This window comes from Ursus arctos, unplaced genomic scaffold (assembly GCF_023065955.2).
Source record: "Ursus arctos isolate Adak ecotype North America unplaced genomic scaffold, UrsArc2.0 scaffold_9, whole genome shotgun sequence".
Taxonomy (NCBI): domain Eukaryota; kingdom Metazoa; phylum Chordata; class Mammalia; order Carnivora; family Ursidae; genus Ursus; species Ursus arctos.
In genome coordinates, this window is record NW_026623111.1 from 15,612,835 (window position 1) to 15,630,101 (window position 17,267).

General features: G+C 38.5%; 1 protein-coding gene across 5 annotated transcripts in view; it reads left to right on the plus strand.

Annotated features, from left to right (window-relative positions):
* The first annotated feature begins 7,738 nt into the window (after positions 1-7,738).
* The window catches only part of PACRGL (parkin coregulated like), a 33,102-nt gene continuing 23,573 nt past the window's right edge, over positions 7,739-17,267 (plus strand). For 3 of the 5 annotated variants that reach the window (XR_008958444.1, XM_057309762.1, XM_026514517.4), the window contains exons 1-5: positions 7,754-7,895; positions 11,670-11,737; positions 11,862-12,016; positions 14,921-14,988; positions 16,823-16,913. Coding sequence is in view for 4 of the 5 variants with exons in the window: in XM_057309762.1 (XP_057165745.1) it covers positions 11,686-11,737; positions 11,862-12,016; positions 14,921-14,988; positions 16,823-16,913 (366 nt within the window). In the remaining variant the exon portion in view is untranslated. Of the gene's footprint in view, positions 7,896-11,669; positions 11,738-11,861; positions 12,017-14,920; positions 14,989-16,822; positions 16,914-17,267 lie in introns of all 5 variants that reach the window. The other 2 variants (XM_026514516.4, XM_026514518.4) reach the window with 2 other exon arrangements.

A 17,267-nucleotide genomic window follows, 5' to 3' on the forward strand; every position in this document is an offset into this window, starting at 1 on the left:
TAATAAAACCTCTATCTTGTTCAACATCCTCAGTATATACCCTTCATATTTTCCCCTCTCTTCAATTTGCCAGCTGACAATAGAAAGCATTAACTGGGGCCAAAGACCACAAAGCAAAAGAGATGGTTAGCCAGCGCCATCTAGTGGGCAAAACAAAGTTTGACCAAAGTTTTTGGCTCTTCCTTTTCCTCTAACAGAGAAATAAATGCTGGGCGTATTTTATCTAATATTTTAAAGTATTTTGATTCTTTAAAAAATTTGAATAACAACCCTAATATCCAATGCATGCATTAAATTTAAACGTATTACTACACTATTTATATCTCGACAATACTAAGTCAGGTAAGATGATCTAGGTGGTGTAAACAGTGAAAGCAAAAATTGGCAATTATCTGATAATCTTCCTGGTGAAGACAGCTAATCAAGAATGTTTCATCCTACCTGTATTTGGCTGTAATCAGAAAATATATAGACATCACTGATGAAGCTAACTTCGTCATTTGCTTTCACTTTGCTCTATAGACCTGTTCAATTTATTTCCAGCATTGATCTCCTTCTTTTAATCAATGTGGGAGCTGGAGACCAAATACAGCCAGTGCCTTTCAACACAGAATAAGTATTTTAGAGATTCTAGGGGTGGGAGTTAGAGGCTAGGATCACAGACTAACTTTGATAGAGCTCTGAGACTGCTTTTCAAGGCTGCTCTGATAGGCAATTGGAGTTTGCTCCATAGCATGGAGAAATCTGGTGTATTATTTTCCAAAGAAACAGAACTGAGAAGACGTGCTAATATATAGATGGTCCCCGACTTATGATGGTTTGGCTGACAAATTTTCAACTTTACGGTGGTGTAAAAGCAATGTGCATTCATTAGAAACTGTACTTTGAGTATTGAATGTAGACCTTTTCCTGGGCTGGTGATATGCAGTACAGTACTCTCTTGTGATGCTGGGCAGGGCAGCAGGAGGCAGCTCTCGGGCAGCCATGGGACTGAGGGTCAGCAATCAATACATTTATAACCATTCTGTGCCCATACAACCATTCCCTTTTTCACTTTCAGGACAGTAGTCAATAAATTACATGAGAAATTCACTACTTTATTATTTTAATAAAAGGCTTTGTTACATCATTTTGCCCAACTGTAGGCTAATGTCAGTGTTCTGAGCACATTTAAAATAGGCTAGGCTGAGCTATGATATTTGGAAGCTTAGATGCATTAAATGCATTTTCGACTTACGATATTTTCAATTGACAACGGGTTTATCAGGATGTAGCTCCATTGTCGAGGTTGCTCTATATAGAGATATTTATTTTAAGAAATTGGCTGTTGCAATTATGGAGGCTAGCAGGTCTAAATCTGCAGGATGGTCTGGCAGGATGGAGCCCCAGGAGGGAGCTGATGTGGCAATTCAAGTCCAAAGGCTGTCTACTGCAGAATTTCCTTTTGCTTGGAGGAGGTCATTCATCTATTCTACTTGGGCCTTCAGATGATTGGATGAGGCCTGCCCACATTATGGAGAGCAACTTGCTTTATTCAAAGTCCACCAATATAAATGTTAATCTCATTCAAAAACACCCTTACAGAAACTTCCAGCACACTGTTTAACCACATATCTATACTGTGACCCAGGCAATTTGACACATAAAATGAACTATCACATCAGGTGAAGTGTGCACCAGGGCAAATGAAGGATATGGGAGAATTTGGGAAAAGCTTTAAAACCTGCTTCCCATCCACCTCAATAAAATGATTATTTTATGTCAGAGGTTCTGAACCGCATCTCTATTTGCTACCAACACCCCAATCAACATTGGATCTGCTATATCATATGGCCCAAGTCGTAAGCCATACTTTTACATGGCAACCTAGACCTGTTGCAGAGCCTTCTCTCTTCTGGGGCCCACTCAAGACTAGCAGCTGTTCAGGTCACTCCATAAATGGGCCAGAGTAACACACCTAAATGACAAATACATTGCCTCCAAAGTCCAAAGAGACCCAGTAGGCATTGTGCCTCCTTTTTAGTTGTAGGAAGGGTCAGATGCAACAACTTAACTTCACCTGGGAAGGAATATCTTGACATGCCACCCATCACTGGACTTCTAGAAATTTCAGAGGTGGAGGCAAATGACTTACCAATAAGTCCAGACTAGTTGCTACTTTTTGTTCACTAGGTCCAATCAGCATATTAATTTTCAATGTAAGAGATCAGTATGCAGTATCCTAGAGAAGGGAAAGGTCCTTGGTCTGTGATCGAGATCCTTGTAGACTAAATTATGTCCCGATGTAGGACAGTGAAGGTATATTGCTGGCCTTGCCAAATGAAAGCAAACCGCTTCTGGCGAGCCTGATGGAAAAGTATGGAGAAAAAGGCATTTGCCAGATCGATAGCTTCATACTATGGATCCCTTATTGATTCAACATATGAATTCGGGGGCGATTAAATTCGGCCCTCAACAGCCCGCATGTTCACAATATGTTCTTTCAAAGACATCTTTGGCTAAATCTTTATAAAACTATGATGTATTATACCTCAATGGAGAGTTAGATTCTCCCTCATTCTGATATTGTGTTTTTTATAATAATTTAACAAGACCAACTCTTTACCGTCAAGAGGTAGTTTCTGCTTCTCCCTCACACATACCTAAATCAGTGCTTCTTAATCTGTAAGTACATTTCCTTATCTGGGGAATCCTGGTAAAATGTAGAGTCTGATTCAGGAGACCTAGGGTGGGACCTGACCACCTTTATTTCTAACAAGCTCCCAGATGATGATGATGATGGTAGGGGGTGGTGGTGGTGACGATCTGAGGACTACACTATAAGTAGAAGGACATAAAGTTCCCCCCCAAACCATGGATCAGAAATTAAGATATCTAGAAAAAAAACTTAAAGAAACAAAATAATTGCCTTGGCAAAAGACTGCATCAGGTACTCTAAACTGTTGATGTTATACGGATGAAGTCATGTGAACAGCTTTTCCATTATAACTTGCCACCATCACCATGGACACCTGTCGGAATGTACAGAGAGACAAAGTCAGGGCTTTGCTTTTCTTTTAGACCTATTGTAAATGACTTTAAGAAAGAAGAATCATTAACCCAAGATTAACAGAAAAAGAATTAATTTCTGATAGACATGTGAGAAGCCCATTTCTTTCTCATCTACTCCCTAAACCTCAACTTAATAGGCTTTAGTTGAACTAAGTGTGATGAAACACTTTAAATGGTGCACTGTTCTGCTGACACTTCAGAATAAAAAAAATCTATAAATATCCTAAAATAAGTTATAAACTAATATAATAGTTTCTATAAAAATAATATTTCCTGCTACCTCATGACATTTTCTCCATGCAGTCTACAGCTGGAGTATTTTATGCCTATTGCCTTGAGAGGAAGATATCATCATAAAAGTATTGACAACAAAAGTCAAATTTTTAGCCTTGAAATTTCAACAGCCAAGTCCAAGGACCAGTCTTTATTTGGAAGAGATGGAAGAATAGTCCATCATTCAGAGTCACGGTCCAGAGCTGAGTGTAAGGAGACAGTGTGCCCTGCCCTTCCCACTTTTCAGCCTACCCCCAGGACAGTGTCCCAGGTCGAATGCCCCTGACATCCTCTAGATACTCCCGAACCTTGTAGCGCACAGGATCAGAAGAAAAGAGCCAGGCGTTGTGTCCAGGCAAAGGACTCAAAGGCAGTCTCACAGGTTCCCACGATCCCCATAGTGTGGAAACTAACACACGAGTTGCTGTCACCTCAGCTAAGAAGAAAAAAATATTTCCTGCGCACTGAGGAGGAGAGAGGAATTAACTATGAATGAGAACCCGGAATGAGGGAGATGCATGAACAGTCTACACGGACAGAGGATATATGACTGAGGACCAGAGAAGTCAAAGTGCTTCACGGCCGATCATGACACAGGCAGAGGACAACAGAAGACCTGATGCCTGACCCTTCCAAACTTCAGCACTCCCTCTGCAAGGAGAAGAAGATTACGTTTCCTCCGCAGACAAAAAAGGAATTTGGAATAAATTAAATTCCACTATGAATCATAGAGGAAGCTGTTACCTGCTCGGCTTCTACAGAGATTCATAATCGATTAGTTTTCTGTTTACATTTTGCATTGACCTTCCAACATCTAGTGGCGTGTTCTACACGAAGCATGTAATCTGTAGCCGTTTGATACAGTCCATTTAGTTACTTGGCTCTGTTTGTACAACTATGTCAGGCCATAGCTCTCTCTTCCCACTCTCCAGTACGATCACCACTAGCCACACGTGGCTCCTGAGGACTTGTGGCTAGTCGGAATAGAGATGCGCTGTAATGTCAAATATGTACCTGACTTTGAAGATTTAGTACAGGAATGTAAAATATCATGCTAATACTTTTTGTAATCATTGCAGATTGATACTATTTTGGACATGTTGGCCATTTTTATATAACAAGATATTCATTTATATAAATATAAACTATTATAGAAAATATAATATAAAATCAATAAAATATAAAATATAATAAGTAAAATACAGTATTAAACTTAATTTCACCTGTTGCTTATTACTTTTTTAAAATGTGCCTGCTAGGGAGCAGTTGGTTAAGTGTCCTACTCTTGGTTGAGGCTCAGGTCGTGATCTCAGGGTCCTGTGATGGAGCCGGGCGACTGGCCTGCCGCTGGCTCCGCACTTGGCACAGAGTCTGCTTAAGAGTCTCTCTCCCTCTCCTCTGTCTCTCCTGCTCGTGCTTTCTCTCTCTCTGTCTAAAATAAATAAATAAATCTTTTAAAAAAATGTGCCTGCTAGGAAAATCTAAATTTCATACGTGACTCACTTTATATTTCTATTGGACAATGCTGCCCTGTATCCTCGTATCCTCATTCATGTTGATCTTCTTTACTCTCACCTGAGTAGCTACTATCACTGCTTAATGTTTTCCATATGGAAAAAAATTAAAATTGAAATTAACTTTTCCATGTGGGCTCTTGATGATTATATAATGATAATGTCTAACATCTCCTGACAGGATGTACTAGAAATAACATTAACAAAATAGCTTGTATCTCCTTTCCTGATGATTGGGAATGATCAGTTGGCCTGTAACTTGTACAAAAAGGAAAAGATTTTCTTTAAAGCAATTAAGGCCAAACCAACAATACCACTGATATTTTCTTAAAAGTGTTTGTGACTAAACAAGTATAATTTCACAAGTGAAATGGAAATCAAAACAATGAGAACAATACTCTGATTTTTCAGCTTTGATTGGATTTATCTAATTCATAATTTTATGCAACATGTAGTGATACATTAGAAATAGGATAATCTGGCAAGGATTTATTTACAAAGGGACTATTTATTAAGTACAGGGTAACTGCAGAGACAGCACATTAATCAAGGGCTAGTAGCACCTGAGGTTTTACACCTGTAGACCTGAAGTTGGCAGTTTAGAAAGGAACTGTGACCTTCATTTAGACATATAGCCAGTTCCAGGGAAACTCCTAGAGATGAGGCAGAAGAATAAACCTTCTGATTTCACTCTCTCTGAATTCTACAATTTGTTAAGTTTCCCCATTGGCCAAAGCCCAGTGTCATCCAGTGGGCATGGGAGACTTGTTGATACCAGTCCATCATGATCAGCTTCCCAGAGTATACAGCAGGGTGGAGAGTAAATCTGTAGGGTCATAGGGGAGATACATAGTACTTACTGACTTTTCAGAATCATTTGCCATATTGCTAGACACATAGGTCAACCATTCGCTCCCTCTGTACTCTCTCCAAATAGAGAATTAAACCTTGAAACCAGAACAGGATTGAGAGACCCAAGTCTACTATTGGCTTCCCGTCTCTCACACACTTCATGCTCTCCCTGGAGTACCTCAAGTACTCCTATTGCCTCAACTACTGTCTATTCGCTGATGGCTATAAAATCCAGAGCTCTTGCCCCTCTACGCTGGATGGGCATAGCCAACTGTCTTCTGGTCACATTCGCCTGGACGTCTCACAGCCTTCTCAAATTAGTTTGTCCAAGAAAGTATCCCCCATTTGTTGCATGATATCTAGACAAAGTCACAGTGCCAATGAACCTGTTTCTGTACTTTCTAAAATGAAGATAGAAAATTTACGAGAGGTTGATTTATTTATGGTTAGGTGAGGCTCACACAAGTAATTGTGGTTATTTTTTAAAATCTGAAAAATCCATGTCACTATTCAGGGTCTCATACTAACACCAAGGCATAGCTTGAGATGTCTACAACACAGTGTACTCTACATAAATTTTAACTGGCTTTTACCTCAACAATTGCACTGGTGAATACTTGCTAAGTTCTTCCCGTGCGTTAGGAAATTTACTTGTGCTCTTAAGTCTTACATGAACCTTATTATGATGAGGAAATTAAGGTTTAGAGAGGTTAAATGAATTGCACAAGGTCTTGTAGCTCATAAACGATGAAATTGGGTTTCCAACCTAAGTGGCCTAACTTCAGAACATGTGCACTTCACTTCTCTGCCATACTGAATACAAATTATTCTTACATTCCAGGCAGAGGGACTAAAAGGCCATGAGCTAGGTGTTGCTAAGTCTATCAGCGGGGATACTAGTTGGGAGGAAGAGGGCAAGGAGATACATAATAAGGCAGGTAGAATCTGGAAAAGAGAACTCATAAGGTGAAAATAGCTAAAAAATGGGATCTTTATTTCTTTTTTTTTTAAAAACACTAGTTAGGCACGCATTGTGCTAATTGGGTATAGAGAAGGGATAGAGAGATTTTCAGTCACGGAGGAAGATAGGTAAATTCATAATGAGTTTTAAAATTTTAGACTTGTGTGCAAATTTCACAGAACATTGGAGGAATTAAGATATACATAGAATTCATTTGTTGGTTTCATTTATTCAGAGTATTTCCTGAGTCCCTGCTACATTGTGCTAGAAAGTGGAGAAATGAGGGGAAAAGTCACAGTTATTGTCATGAAGAAACTCACAGCCTGTCCGAGAAGCTTCCCACAGCAGTGCTTCAGGAAGCAAGAATGGAACTACAAGGACAGGGAGGGATTACACTGCCTGGACTGCTCCGCCAGGGACAACGGTATAGTTAAGCTATTACCCGAACAAAAAGTGCAGGCTATGGGATGACAGCAGAAGTTAGAAAGGAACGCAGTGCACAGATCTGAAGGGCTTGGCCTTTTAACTATGACAACCCAAACTGCTTTTGGTGGAATCACAAGAGGACATGCATTTTTTGCAGCATCAGTTTTATTAAAATTATCTTAAGTTAAAAAGCACACAAACTTTATTAAAATATGTATTATGTAGTTGAACACAATGGCATGTGAATTAGAAAGTTGTGATAGGAAACGAAATTCCACAGCTGGGCAGGCAGATGGCTTTGGCTCCCTCCCCTGAACACCCTGGGGCTGGAGCTCATGGTCCTGAGCTCTCAGGTTCTAGGGCAGGTGGAGAAAACAGTATTTTAAGTGTGGGAGAGAAGTGTTACAGAGGTAGGTACACGGACTGGGGAGAGATTGTAGCTAGGGAAAGAGGAGTCTGTGCTCTCCTCTGCTCCCTGGACTTCTCAGCACTTCTTAAAGACCCTCCACCAGGTGCTCCTTTGTCATCACACAACATCTGGCTAGCTGGAAGCTGCCCTTTTCAACTCCCGGCGCCTCGTTGCCAGGGCAACCCTCTTCTGCCCTGCGCCTTTGCAGCCTCCCGGCTAGAGGCTTAGAGGACGCAGCATGCGTCTGACGTCACTGTGCGGCGCCGCCAGATCCGGGCACCACGCGAAGCCTCATGTTCCCTGAATCCCGTCGGTGGGGGACGGGAGTGGGGTAGTTGGGAGAGGGCGCCGGACTGAAAGTCCCACCCGGCGTGGGGGCTGGTGTGCAGATCGCCGCGGGAGAGAAGCGGTAGGAACGGGTTGTGGGTGCCCCGGGCCAGGGGTGCGAGGATTCCGCGGTGCCGCCCGTGCTGTCATGGCCCTGCCGGCTTCCTCGCTGGCTTGTTGCTAAGGCCGCCGGACTCCGTTGCCAAGGACCCTGGAGCTGCGGAGCGCCGAGAGCGCACGCTTCCTTTCTAGGGGTCTGGTTGTGGTGGAGAGTAGCCTTCGTTGGCCTTAATGGAAAACCGGACGTCTACCCCCGCCCCCATTCCTTAAAACAAAGCAAGAAAACTCTGTTTTTCTTTATTTTTTTGTACACGTCGTCCTTATTTTCTGAGTTTGACAGCACCCTGGTCTTGAACTGTTCTTATTGGAAATGTATGGTATTGGAGGGGAAGAGGGTAGGCAAATGGAAAGCAGATGTGTAAGACTCAATACTGGCCTTTTGGGTTTACTTTACGGTAAAAAAGGAATTGAGATAGTTGGATATTGGGCTCTGTCGCTGCACTTCGGAATTTGAAGGAACTATAGAGATGGATCATGGCTTCTTTAGTGGGGTGCCAATTACACTTTTGGAACTTTCAAAACAACGGATGAGAGAGTAGGAAAAAAAGTGGCCTCTGCCCCCTGATAATTTAGCAAGCGGTGTAGCGCAGTGGTCTCAAAGCGTCGTGCAGGAAGAAAGTGCATATAGGGAAAGAAATAGGATATGTGACCTATCCAAAATAATGAAACAAAAGTATGCTTTCCTATCATTGACACGATATCCACAGCCCCTTTCAGATGAGAGGATGAGTCGTAGCACCTAAGGAAACTAAGGGAAAGTGCGAGTTCCACTGTGGACCCTGCTTGGTTTGCTTGCTTTCGGATATTATGACATAGTTCAGATGTTTGGGTCAAGTGGACTCTAGTGCCTGTTTAGAATCTTTGTATTGTTTTGTAAAAGAATGAGAGGTGACTGATAATATTTGTAGCACAAAATAGTTCTTACTTTTCCACTTCCTCTCACCATTATTACCTCTTTACACCACCCTCCATGTGTTAATGGAAAAGCACTCAAAAGAGTTAAATGTAAGATGAATTAAGCAGTTTTCTTCTACAAACTCATGTACCAGTTTTCTTGTCAGTGGTATGCTCCCAGATGGATATATATTTTTTAAAGATTTTATTGATTGATTGATTGATTGATTGATTTTAGAGTGAGAGTGCTCAGAGTGGTGGGGGTGGAGAATCTCAAGCAGACTCTGCTGAGCACGGAGCCAGTCTCAGGGCTCCATCTCAGGACCCGGAGTTGACATCAAGAGTTGGACGCTTAACTGAGCGACCCGAGCACCCCTCCCAGATGGATATTCATTTTAAAAATTGAAAATACTTAATTTGTAAGGTAAAGGGTGATACTTTAAACAATAAGTAAAAAATATTGTTTTTTTGGGAAGAAGCTCTCTAATATAGAGTGTTTTGAAGGTAGACATAGAAATGTTTGCATCGTGTATGTGTGTTTTGATGTTATTGCTGGAAATTACATAAGTATATTACATGTAAAAACTGCTCTGTATGCATAAAATCCTTGGAAGCTCAATTTTCTAGCATGTTTTTTAAAAGTTTTTCAAATGAAGAGTTTCCATGGCTTTTTGAGCTCGTTCAAAATCTAATGCCGCACCTTCCTACTGGTACCTCTCAGGAACAATTTTTTTACATAAAGGAAGGTAAGAATTTGTTGTTCCAGCAGAAACTTTTGTAGATGTGGTAGGTAGTTTTGAAAAATATGCATCGTGGTTTGATGTGACCAACTCTGCTTTTCTTATGTGTGTGTGTGGGATCTTTGTGCTTTTCAGCCAAGACAGTTATTAAAACTTACGATCAAAAGAAGTATTAATTTATTAGTCTTCAGCAACTTTAAAAGTAGTTGCTATAATTACCCCCAATTATACAGAGTTGAAGAAGCGTAGACACCGATTTATTTATTTAAACAGAAACTTAGATCATACTATTCCCATCAGGACCTTCTCAAAACAGAAACCTGGTACAATCGTAAATACTTGCGGAATATTCACTGACGTGCAGTGTTAGGTCGACATATTTAAAGCCTGCTTTACCTTATAATATTATCTGACAAATTCAATGAGGCATTAATTACCATAATTGTGAAAAATGCCTTGGGAATGAATGTGAAGTGTGATATTGGGAGGTAAGTCACCTGCTAGTAGTAGGATGAGAAAATTAGGTGAATATATTAAATAAAGAAAATTGAAATTTAAAATTGTTCTGTGTATGAAACAATCTTACATTTAATTTATCCTTACAAGGCACTTTGAAATGGTTACATCATGTTTGAAATATTTGGGGGCTGAATTACATGGAGTTTCGTCCTTGTGAAGATTTCTAATTTGTCTAGTAGATTAAAATCATCTCATGAGGAATCACTTGAAAAAGCATCAGTGTTTATCCTGAAGAGGATAAAACTAAGGAGTTGAGAGTCTGTCTTCAAATATATGAAAAACTGTCATTTGGAAGTAGAAGAAGGCTTCACCCGTTTTGCCTTAAAGGAAGATCCTACAGTGTAGTTGAAGGGTGGTTTATATATTTAATAATAATATTAAAGGCTTAAAGTGGGAAATGGTCTAGTGGAAGAAGGACTGGAGTGCTGTGCAAGTGAGGGAATGGAGTAATTGAGTAGAAATAAGGAAATAGTGCAGGAATCAGAGTGCCGTGGAAGTGTACATTTGAGAAACAGAGAAGATCAGGAAAGGCTGCGTGCAACTTGGGATTGGAACTAGACCTAGAAATGCCAGCCGGCAGTTGGGTATTTGAATCTGGGTGCGTGTGCTGGAGGGTTCCTTGGTAGAGATAAAAGTTTAGAAGTAATCTGTTTGGGCAGAAAATCATCACTGTGAACTGGAGTTCTCCCATTAGTAGCAAAGAGGGAAGTGTGGAAGAGGGAGAAGGGAACCATCACTGGCTGGTTGAGCGTGTTGATATATTACCTTATCGACTCCTCAGTAATAGCCTTCATTGGCTTGTATTATTCTTCCCTTTTAATATATCTGGAAATCGAGACTTCGGGAGATTAAATAATCTGCCTAAATTCATAAACCTGGTAATTGGTAGAGATGAGGTTACAGACCCCGATCTGAGCCAACAGTTCCTTCTATCTTATCACACCACATTGGTCACATCTGTAGGGTTGAGTGTGGGTAGTGAAGGGAAAGAAGACAGGGAAAGAAGGTCTTCAGTTTTTCAGCATGAGGGACCAGAAAATTAGTGTGCCTTGAATTAACAATTTCATATCTTCAGTGTGATAACCTTAGTTGTGGTTATGTTCAGCTTACGGAGCTTGTAGTACATTGAGTAGGAGAATTCATTATGTCACTTGAAATATAAGATTTGATACGCCAATGTTAGCATTTGGAACTTTGGAAATACAGAGGCCAAGGAAGATAGAGATGCTAGGGATGTGCCAGCCACTTTCTCCTTTCAGAAATCTAGTCCGTATTTTCTGAATGTGGCCACAGGGTTTACAACTGAGTTTCTGAAAGTGTATTTTGACAATATGAATGGAAAAAAAAAAGTTTATTCTTATACATCTTATTTTCTAACAGATTGTTTTCCATTTGCTATTATTGATATTATTCAGGTTGATATCATTTCACATTTTCTTATCGGTCTTTCTGGCATTTTGTTCCATGCCGTACCTTTTTTGTGTATCTTTTATTATATTTTCTACTGTGTTCTGTTTTGGTCTTAATGTTGTTAATGAACCCCTCTTCCCAAAATTCTAAGATCAAGTTTCATTTGACTGCAGGAGTGAAAGGGAAGCAATGCAGAAGTCAGAGTGCCATGGAGGCACACAGTTGCGAAACAGAAAGGCAGGTACAGAGCATCACTTTTTACATGAAGCGGTGAATTTTGTTAATAGACACATTGTTATACAGGTGGATAAGAGTGAGCTTTATCTCTTTCACCTCTTTTTCTGTTGATCTTCTGCTTTTTCCAGGTAGCTGTGATCAAAGGACATCATCAAGCATACAGATAAAACATAGGACTACAGTTCAACAAAGCAACTCCTCATCGTCAACCAGTTCTCCAGAGACTGCAAGAAAACTTCATCCTCGACCAAGTGATAAACTTAACCCTAAGACCATTAACCCAGTAGGTACAAAAGACATTCCTGACTCGGTAGATTTTTCAAAGTAATTAAAAAAATTAAAAATAATGATAATAATAAAAAAACAAAGTAATAGACATTTAGCACACTATTGAACCATTCTGAGTGCTGTCCCAAGTTCCTTTTGTTTGTAAATTTTTTCTTGTTACATTTAAGCTAGTGACAAAGGGCGTATGGTAATCATGATGAAGAATGGAAATAATGATGTGAGTGTGGAAGTGAGAAGGTGTGATATATCCAATAACCAGAATGTGATATTCATGGATGAGTGTACTAGACTGTAAAATGTTGCACATCAGCTTTATTTTTTATTTACTATAGTTCTAGTACTTCCTAATATCAACGAATAAACTTGTATTCAGTTGACATAGGATGGATAACATGCTTGCATAAACATCTCTGATGATGTTGCTATGTCTATAAATTAACTCCCCCAGAAATCCCAACTATAGTACTAGCCTCCTTTTGCCTGTTGACAGCGATTTAATCAGATTTAACAAACATGAGATTTGTGCACATGGAAGTGAATAATTATAAGTGTGTGGATCAGTGAATTATCCAAAAGGTGAGCACACCTGTGCTACAACACCAGGTGGTGTCTGCCCAGCCTTGCATAGGTAAGATGATCATGGTTTTAGCCTTCAAAGGGGATTATGAGAGTGGCTGAGACACTGACTTTGATGGCAGGTAAAATACAGCAAGGATACAATGAACTGGCCAAGGGCAGAAGGAGATTGCCTGACTTTACAAATGAAAAATAGTGTAAGCATATGTGTTCCTTTGCTTCTTTCTGTAATCTGCGCTGTGTCAAGCTGAATTACTGAAGAATGCCCTGCTATCTCCTTGCTCTTGCTGCTTTTTCCCATGTTTAGTTGAGAGATTTCATGGTGACACTTCAGTCTACTTCCTCTCTTTGAAGAACTTTTTAAAGTAGAAATATAAGTAGCCCAAATCTTAAATTTTATGAAAAACAAAGGAACGTTTTGGGAAATAGTGATTTGACCTGAGAATAGAGTATATTAGACAAGGTCATGTCTGAAATCTGTAAAAGCTACCAATCCAAAGTTAGTTAGAAGTCAGGATAGAGTTCACCATTGGGGAAAAAGGTAGTTAGGGATTGGGCAGAGGCACTGAGGAGGTTTCTAAGGTGCTGGTAACATTCAGGTTTTCCACACCGGAGTGTTGTTACACCACTGTTTGTTTTGGAGAATTCACTGGTCTATATACCTACAATTTATGCACTTGAATGTGTGTAAAGTTTGAGTATTTCACTTGAATCAAAAGTTAAAATTTTTTTAACTCAGTATACTGGGGTATATTTAATAATGTTGATTATTTTAGAGTTGAAATATGGTCTGTGATGATGTTAAAAATTGAAGGGACTACAGTTTTATTTGTGGTAATGGAGTTTTGGTAAAATTTGGTAAAAATTGATGAAATGATCCCATTGGTAGAAAAAATTTTTTGATAATGTGGGACCTAGAAGATGAAACTATGATTATCTCTAAAAGGAGTTTAAAAAAAAAAAAAAAAAGGAAAGGAATTGCTTAGAATTTCAAATCAGAAATTTTGTCTTGGTGGATGTTTTGGAAATTTAGGGATTATTTACATGACCTATAGGTTCAAAAAGTAAGATCATTTGCTAATAGCTGCTAGAACTAAGAAAAGTGTCTGTAGCCCTAAGTTGTCTTAATTTTTCCCCCACTATAAGAACATTTTTTCAAATTTCCTTATCTAATATGATTACTTGAAAACAGTTTTTAAAACATATTTTTCTTATTAGGAATTACAACTAGATGAATGAAACATTACTATTTCTGTGAATTATTATGCAGAATGTGGATTGAAGTTTGTAAATGAATCTTATTATAATACTGTATGCTAATGAAATCTCATCTGTGTTTTAACTTCAGACATCTGTGTTTTTCCAGAGGAAAAAGAGCTAATTGTAAACTTATCCCCTTACATATATTTTTAAATTACTGCATGTGCTTTTTAAAATATTTTTAGCTAGTTATATCTTTAAAATAGGTTAGTGAGTTTTTATTTCATATTTTGGCCAACTATATTTCATTTGATTATATTCAAAGTACGATGTGATAAAATATTTACTTTTTTGTGCCCAAATTATCTATGTCTCTGATCAACAGTATTGAAGTTATGTATGCTGTGATTGTTTAATTGTTGTGCTCGATCCCCTCTCACATGGTCTTTGGGAACACAGAGCTAATTTATTCTTAAGATAACATAGAGACAACTGAAAGTTGTGAAGTTCTGTATCTGAGCGGACTCATCCAGGCATGTGTTTATGAAAGCCTTGCTCTGTCTTCAGCTCTATCACCCCTGCCCATCCTAAGCCTTTCTTTTTTGGAGAAGCATAAAACGAGTTTGGAGAAATTATAGGTTCTCTGGCCGCCCAGACATCCATATTTGCCTGGAGGACAAGTAGGAGATGTGCTGGAGGCTGAAAACAAATCTGCTTTCCCTATACTTACCTCTTCTCCATGGACCCCTCACCTTGAAAGGTCACAGTGGTGGAGAGTAGAAAGATGTATTACCTTTGTTATATTTATTTGTGATGTTCATTCTTAGTATTTTTCAATATTATATTTACTCTACATGTGATTCCAGCTGCCTATAAGCCTTCCGAAACAAGTTAGGGGTATAAATGAAATACAGAACGTGTGGTTGTGGTTCAGTACTGGGAGGACTGATAATTTTCCTCATTTGTGTTGCTGAGTAGAGTGATGCACCTTGATACCAGTGTCGTGGGTTGAAAGTCAGGATGTCCATTTGCCTCTGACCTCAGCCGGATTAAAATTGGTTAGGTATCATCACAAAGTGGAGGTGATAGTCTACTTATTGTATTCTTGTCGTTTTTTATTCAGTTTGGTGAACAGTCACGAGCTCCTTCCGCATTTGCAGCCATTTACTCTAAAGGAGGTATTCCTTGCAGGTAAAATCAATTCAGGTTATAACTGACCAGATTATTAAAAATAATTGAGTAAAATCAATAACACTATTTAGTTTAAATGTATTGAAAATTTTATTTACTAGGGAGGTTGAAACAAAGGTGACTTATTCACACTTTGGCTGTTGGACCGGTATGGATCGTGGGACATTGTTGAAGAAGATCATTTTAATTCCAAAATAGAATTACCAACAGATCTACAATTTAAGAAATTGAATGAACCAGTTTCTGAAACAATATAAGCCTTCACAGTCTTGAGCAAGTTGCAAACTTTATTTATTAGTCCTATTTTATTTGTAAACTGAAAGTTGACGATTTAATGAAACTGTTTCATTATTTTTCAAAATGATATTTCAGAAATTTCAAAAAATCGTATTTATTGAAATTATACTTCTCAATGAGTACATACAGCTGTTTTTGCTCACTTTTGATACAGTTCTTGCCACCTTTCAGGAGAGACATCAGAACTGTTTTAAAGAAAACAATATAGTTATAAATAGAGTGATACCATTTTAAGGTTTCACTACCAAGAAATGTTTATTTCTTCTAAGTATATCCAGTTTTAGCCTGTTCTAGATGATGGAAAATGTCATTTTCATTGTGAGAAATCACAACATTCTTTCTGTTGTTCTAAAATTCAAGAAATGTAGTTTGTAATGGTATCTGCGGATTTGGAGGAATAAGCTCAAGAAGCATTCTTCATTTTATTGTTATTATTTTTTAATTTACATTCTGAGTTGAAGTGGTATTTTAGGGTTCTTATACCCCCTTTCCTACTCCAAGCAATTATGGTTGCTAAAATAGTAAAAATGTTATCGAGACCTCTTGCTGTGAAGAAAATAATGCTAAAGGTGTCAAAGAAGTTGAGAATGTTACAAAAGGGTGAAGAAACAATTGAGGGAGATGTGTAAGTTCACTGTCATAATTATGATCATGACTCACTGATGTATTCACATATCAAAACGTATCAAATTTTATACTTTATAACCATGTGCAGTTTTTTTGAATATTGGTTATTTTTTTAAAGATTTTTATTTATTTGAGACAGAAAGAGAGTGAGCACAAGTGGGGGGGGCAGAGGCAGAGGGAGAAGCAGACTCCCTGCTAAGCAAGCAGGGAGCCCAACAAGGGGCTCGATCCCAGGACCCTGAGATCATGACTGAGCTGAAGGCAGAGGCTTAACCGACTGAGCCACCCAGGCGCCCCTATTGAATGTTAGTTATGCCTCAGTAAAAGCTGTTAGAAAAAAAAAGGGAAAAAAAAAAAGCAGCAGTGACTCTAACTGAAGGGGCTACCACTCTGTAACCTTGTGTGGGCTACTTAACCTCCTGCCCTCAGTTTTCTGTTTAGCAGGGCTAAAATTCAGCTTGTCTTCAAATTATTAGGGGTAAGTGATCCATATCTGAAAAATAATATTCCATATACAACAAGTTATTGTTTCTCATTATCACATTTCTTTGTTTGCACATCTGTGGGTTATCTATTTTGTTATAATTATGACTGAAACATGTCAAGTGTAGCATTTGTATTAAGACTCACAGACAGCAGCATGCTCAAGCTCCGAAACTGTAGGCTTAACAAATGTGGAGTTTAGTTTGGCCATCAGACAATTTTGCTGAAAGAGTAGGAGTTTGTGGGATTATAGACATTGCTGCATGAGATGTCTTCGTAATATCATTTCAAGCTGTGGTATTCCTACGTGTTACAGAATAGTTCTAGTAAGGTTATGGTCTAGAAAGTGTATGAATATGTTAGATAATTACTGCTTAGCTTATAATTACATTGTCCATGTTATGGTCATTGATGTTTACTATTTTAGATTGGTCCATGGTTCAGTGAAACACAGATTACAGTGGGAATGTCCTCCTGAAAATCTTCCATTTGATCCTCTTCTTATTACTTTAGCTGAGGTAAATGTATGTTCCATTTCTCCTGAATATTTATGGGAAAAAAAAAACTTTAAAAGTTGTATTAAATATTATTTTGTAATGCATCAGTAAATCTTATTCTTTACTTTTGAAATAAGAGCCAAACAATAGTCATTAAAATACCACACTCCCTTAGGAATTAATTATGATCAGTATATGTTTATTAGAAACTGATTAATCAGGTTTATAAACAACTTAGTCTACACAGGGAATTGTAGATAAGTGAAAGAAATATTCATACTTAATTCCAAAAATAAAAGTACTTAGAATCATATGGAACTAGTCATATCAGGAGAACATCAGTGGTTTGACCTAAACTACATCAGATAACAAGGA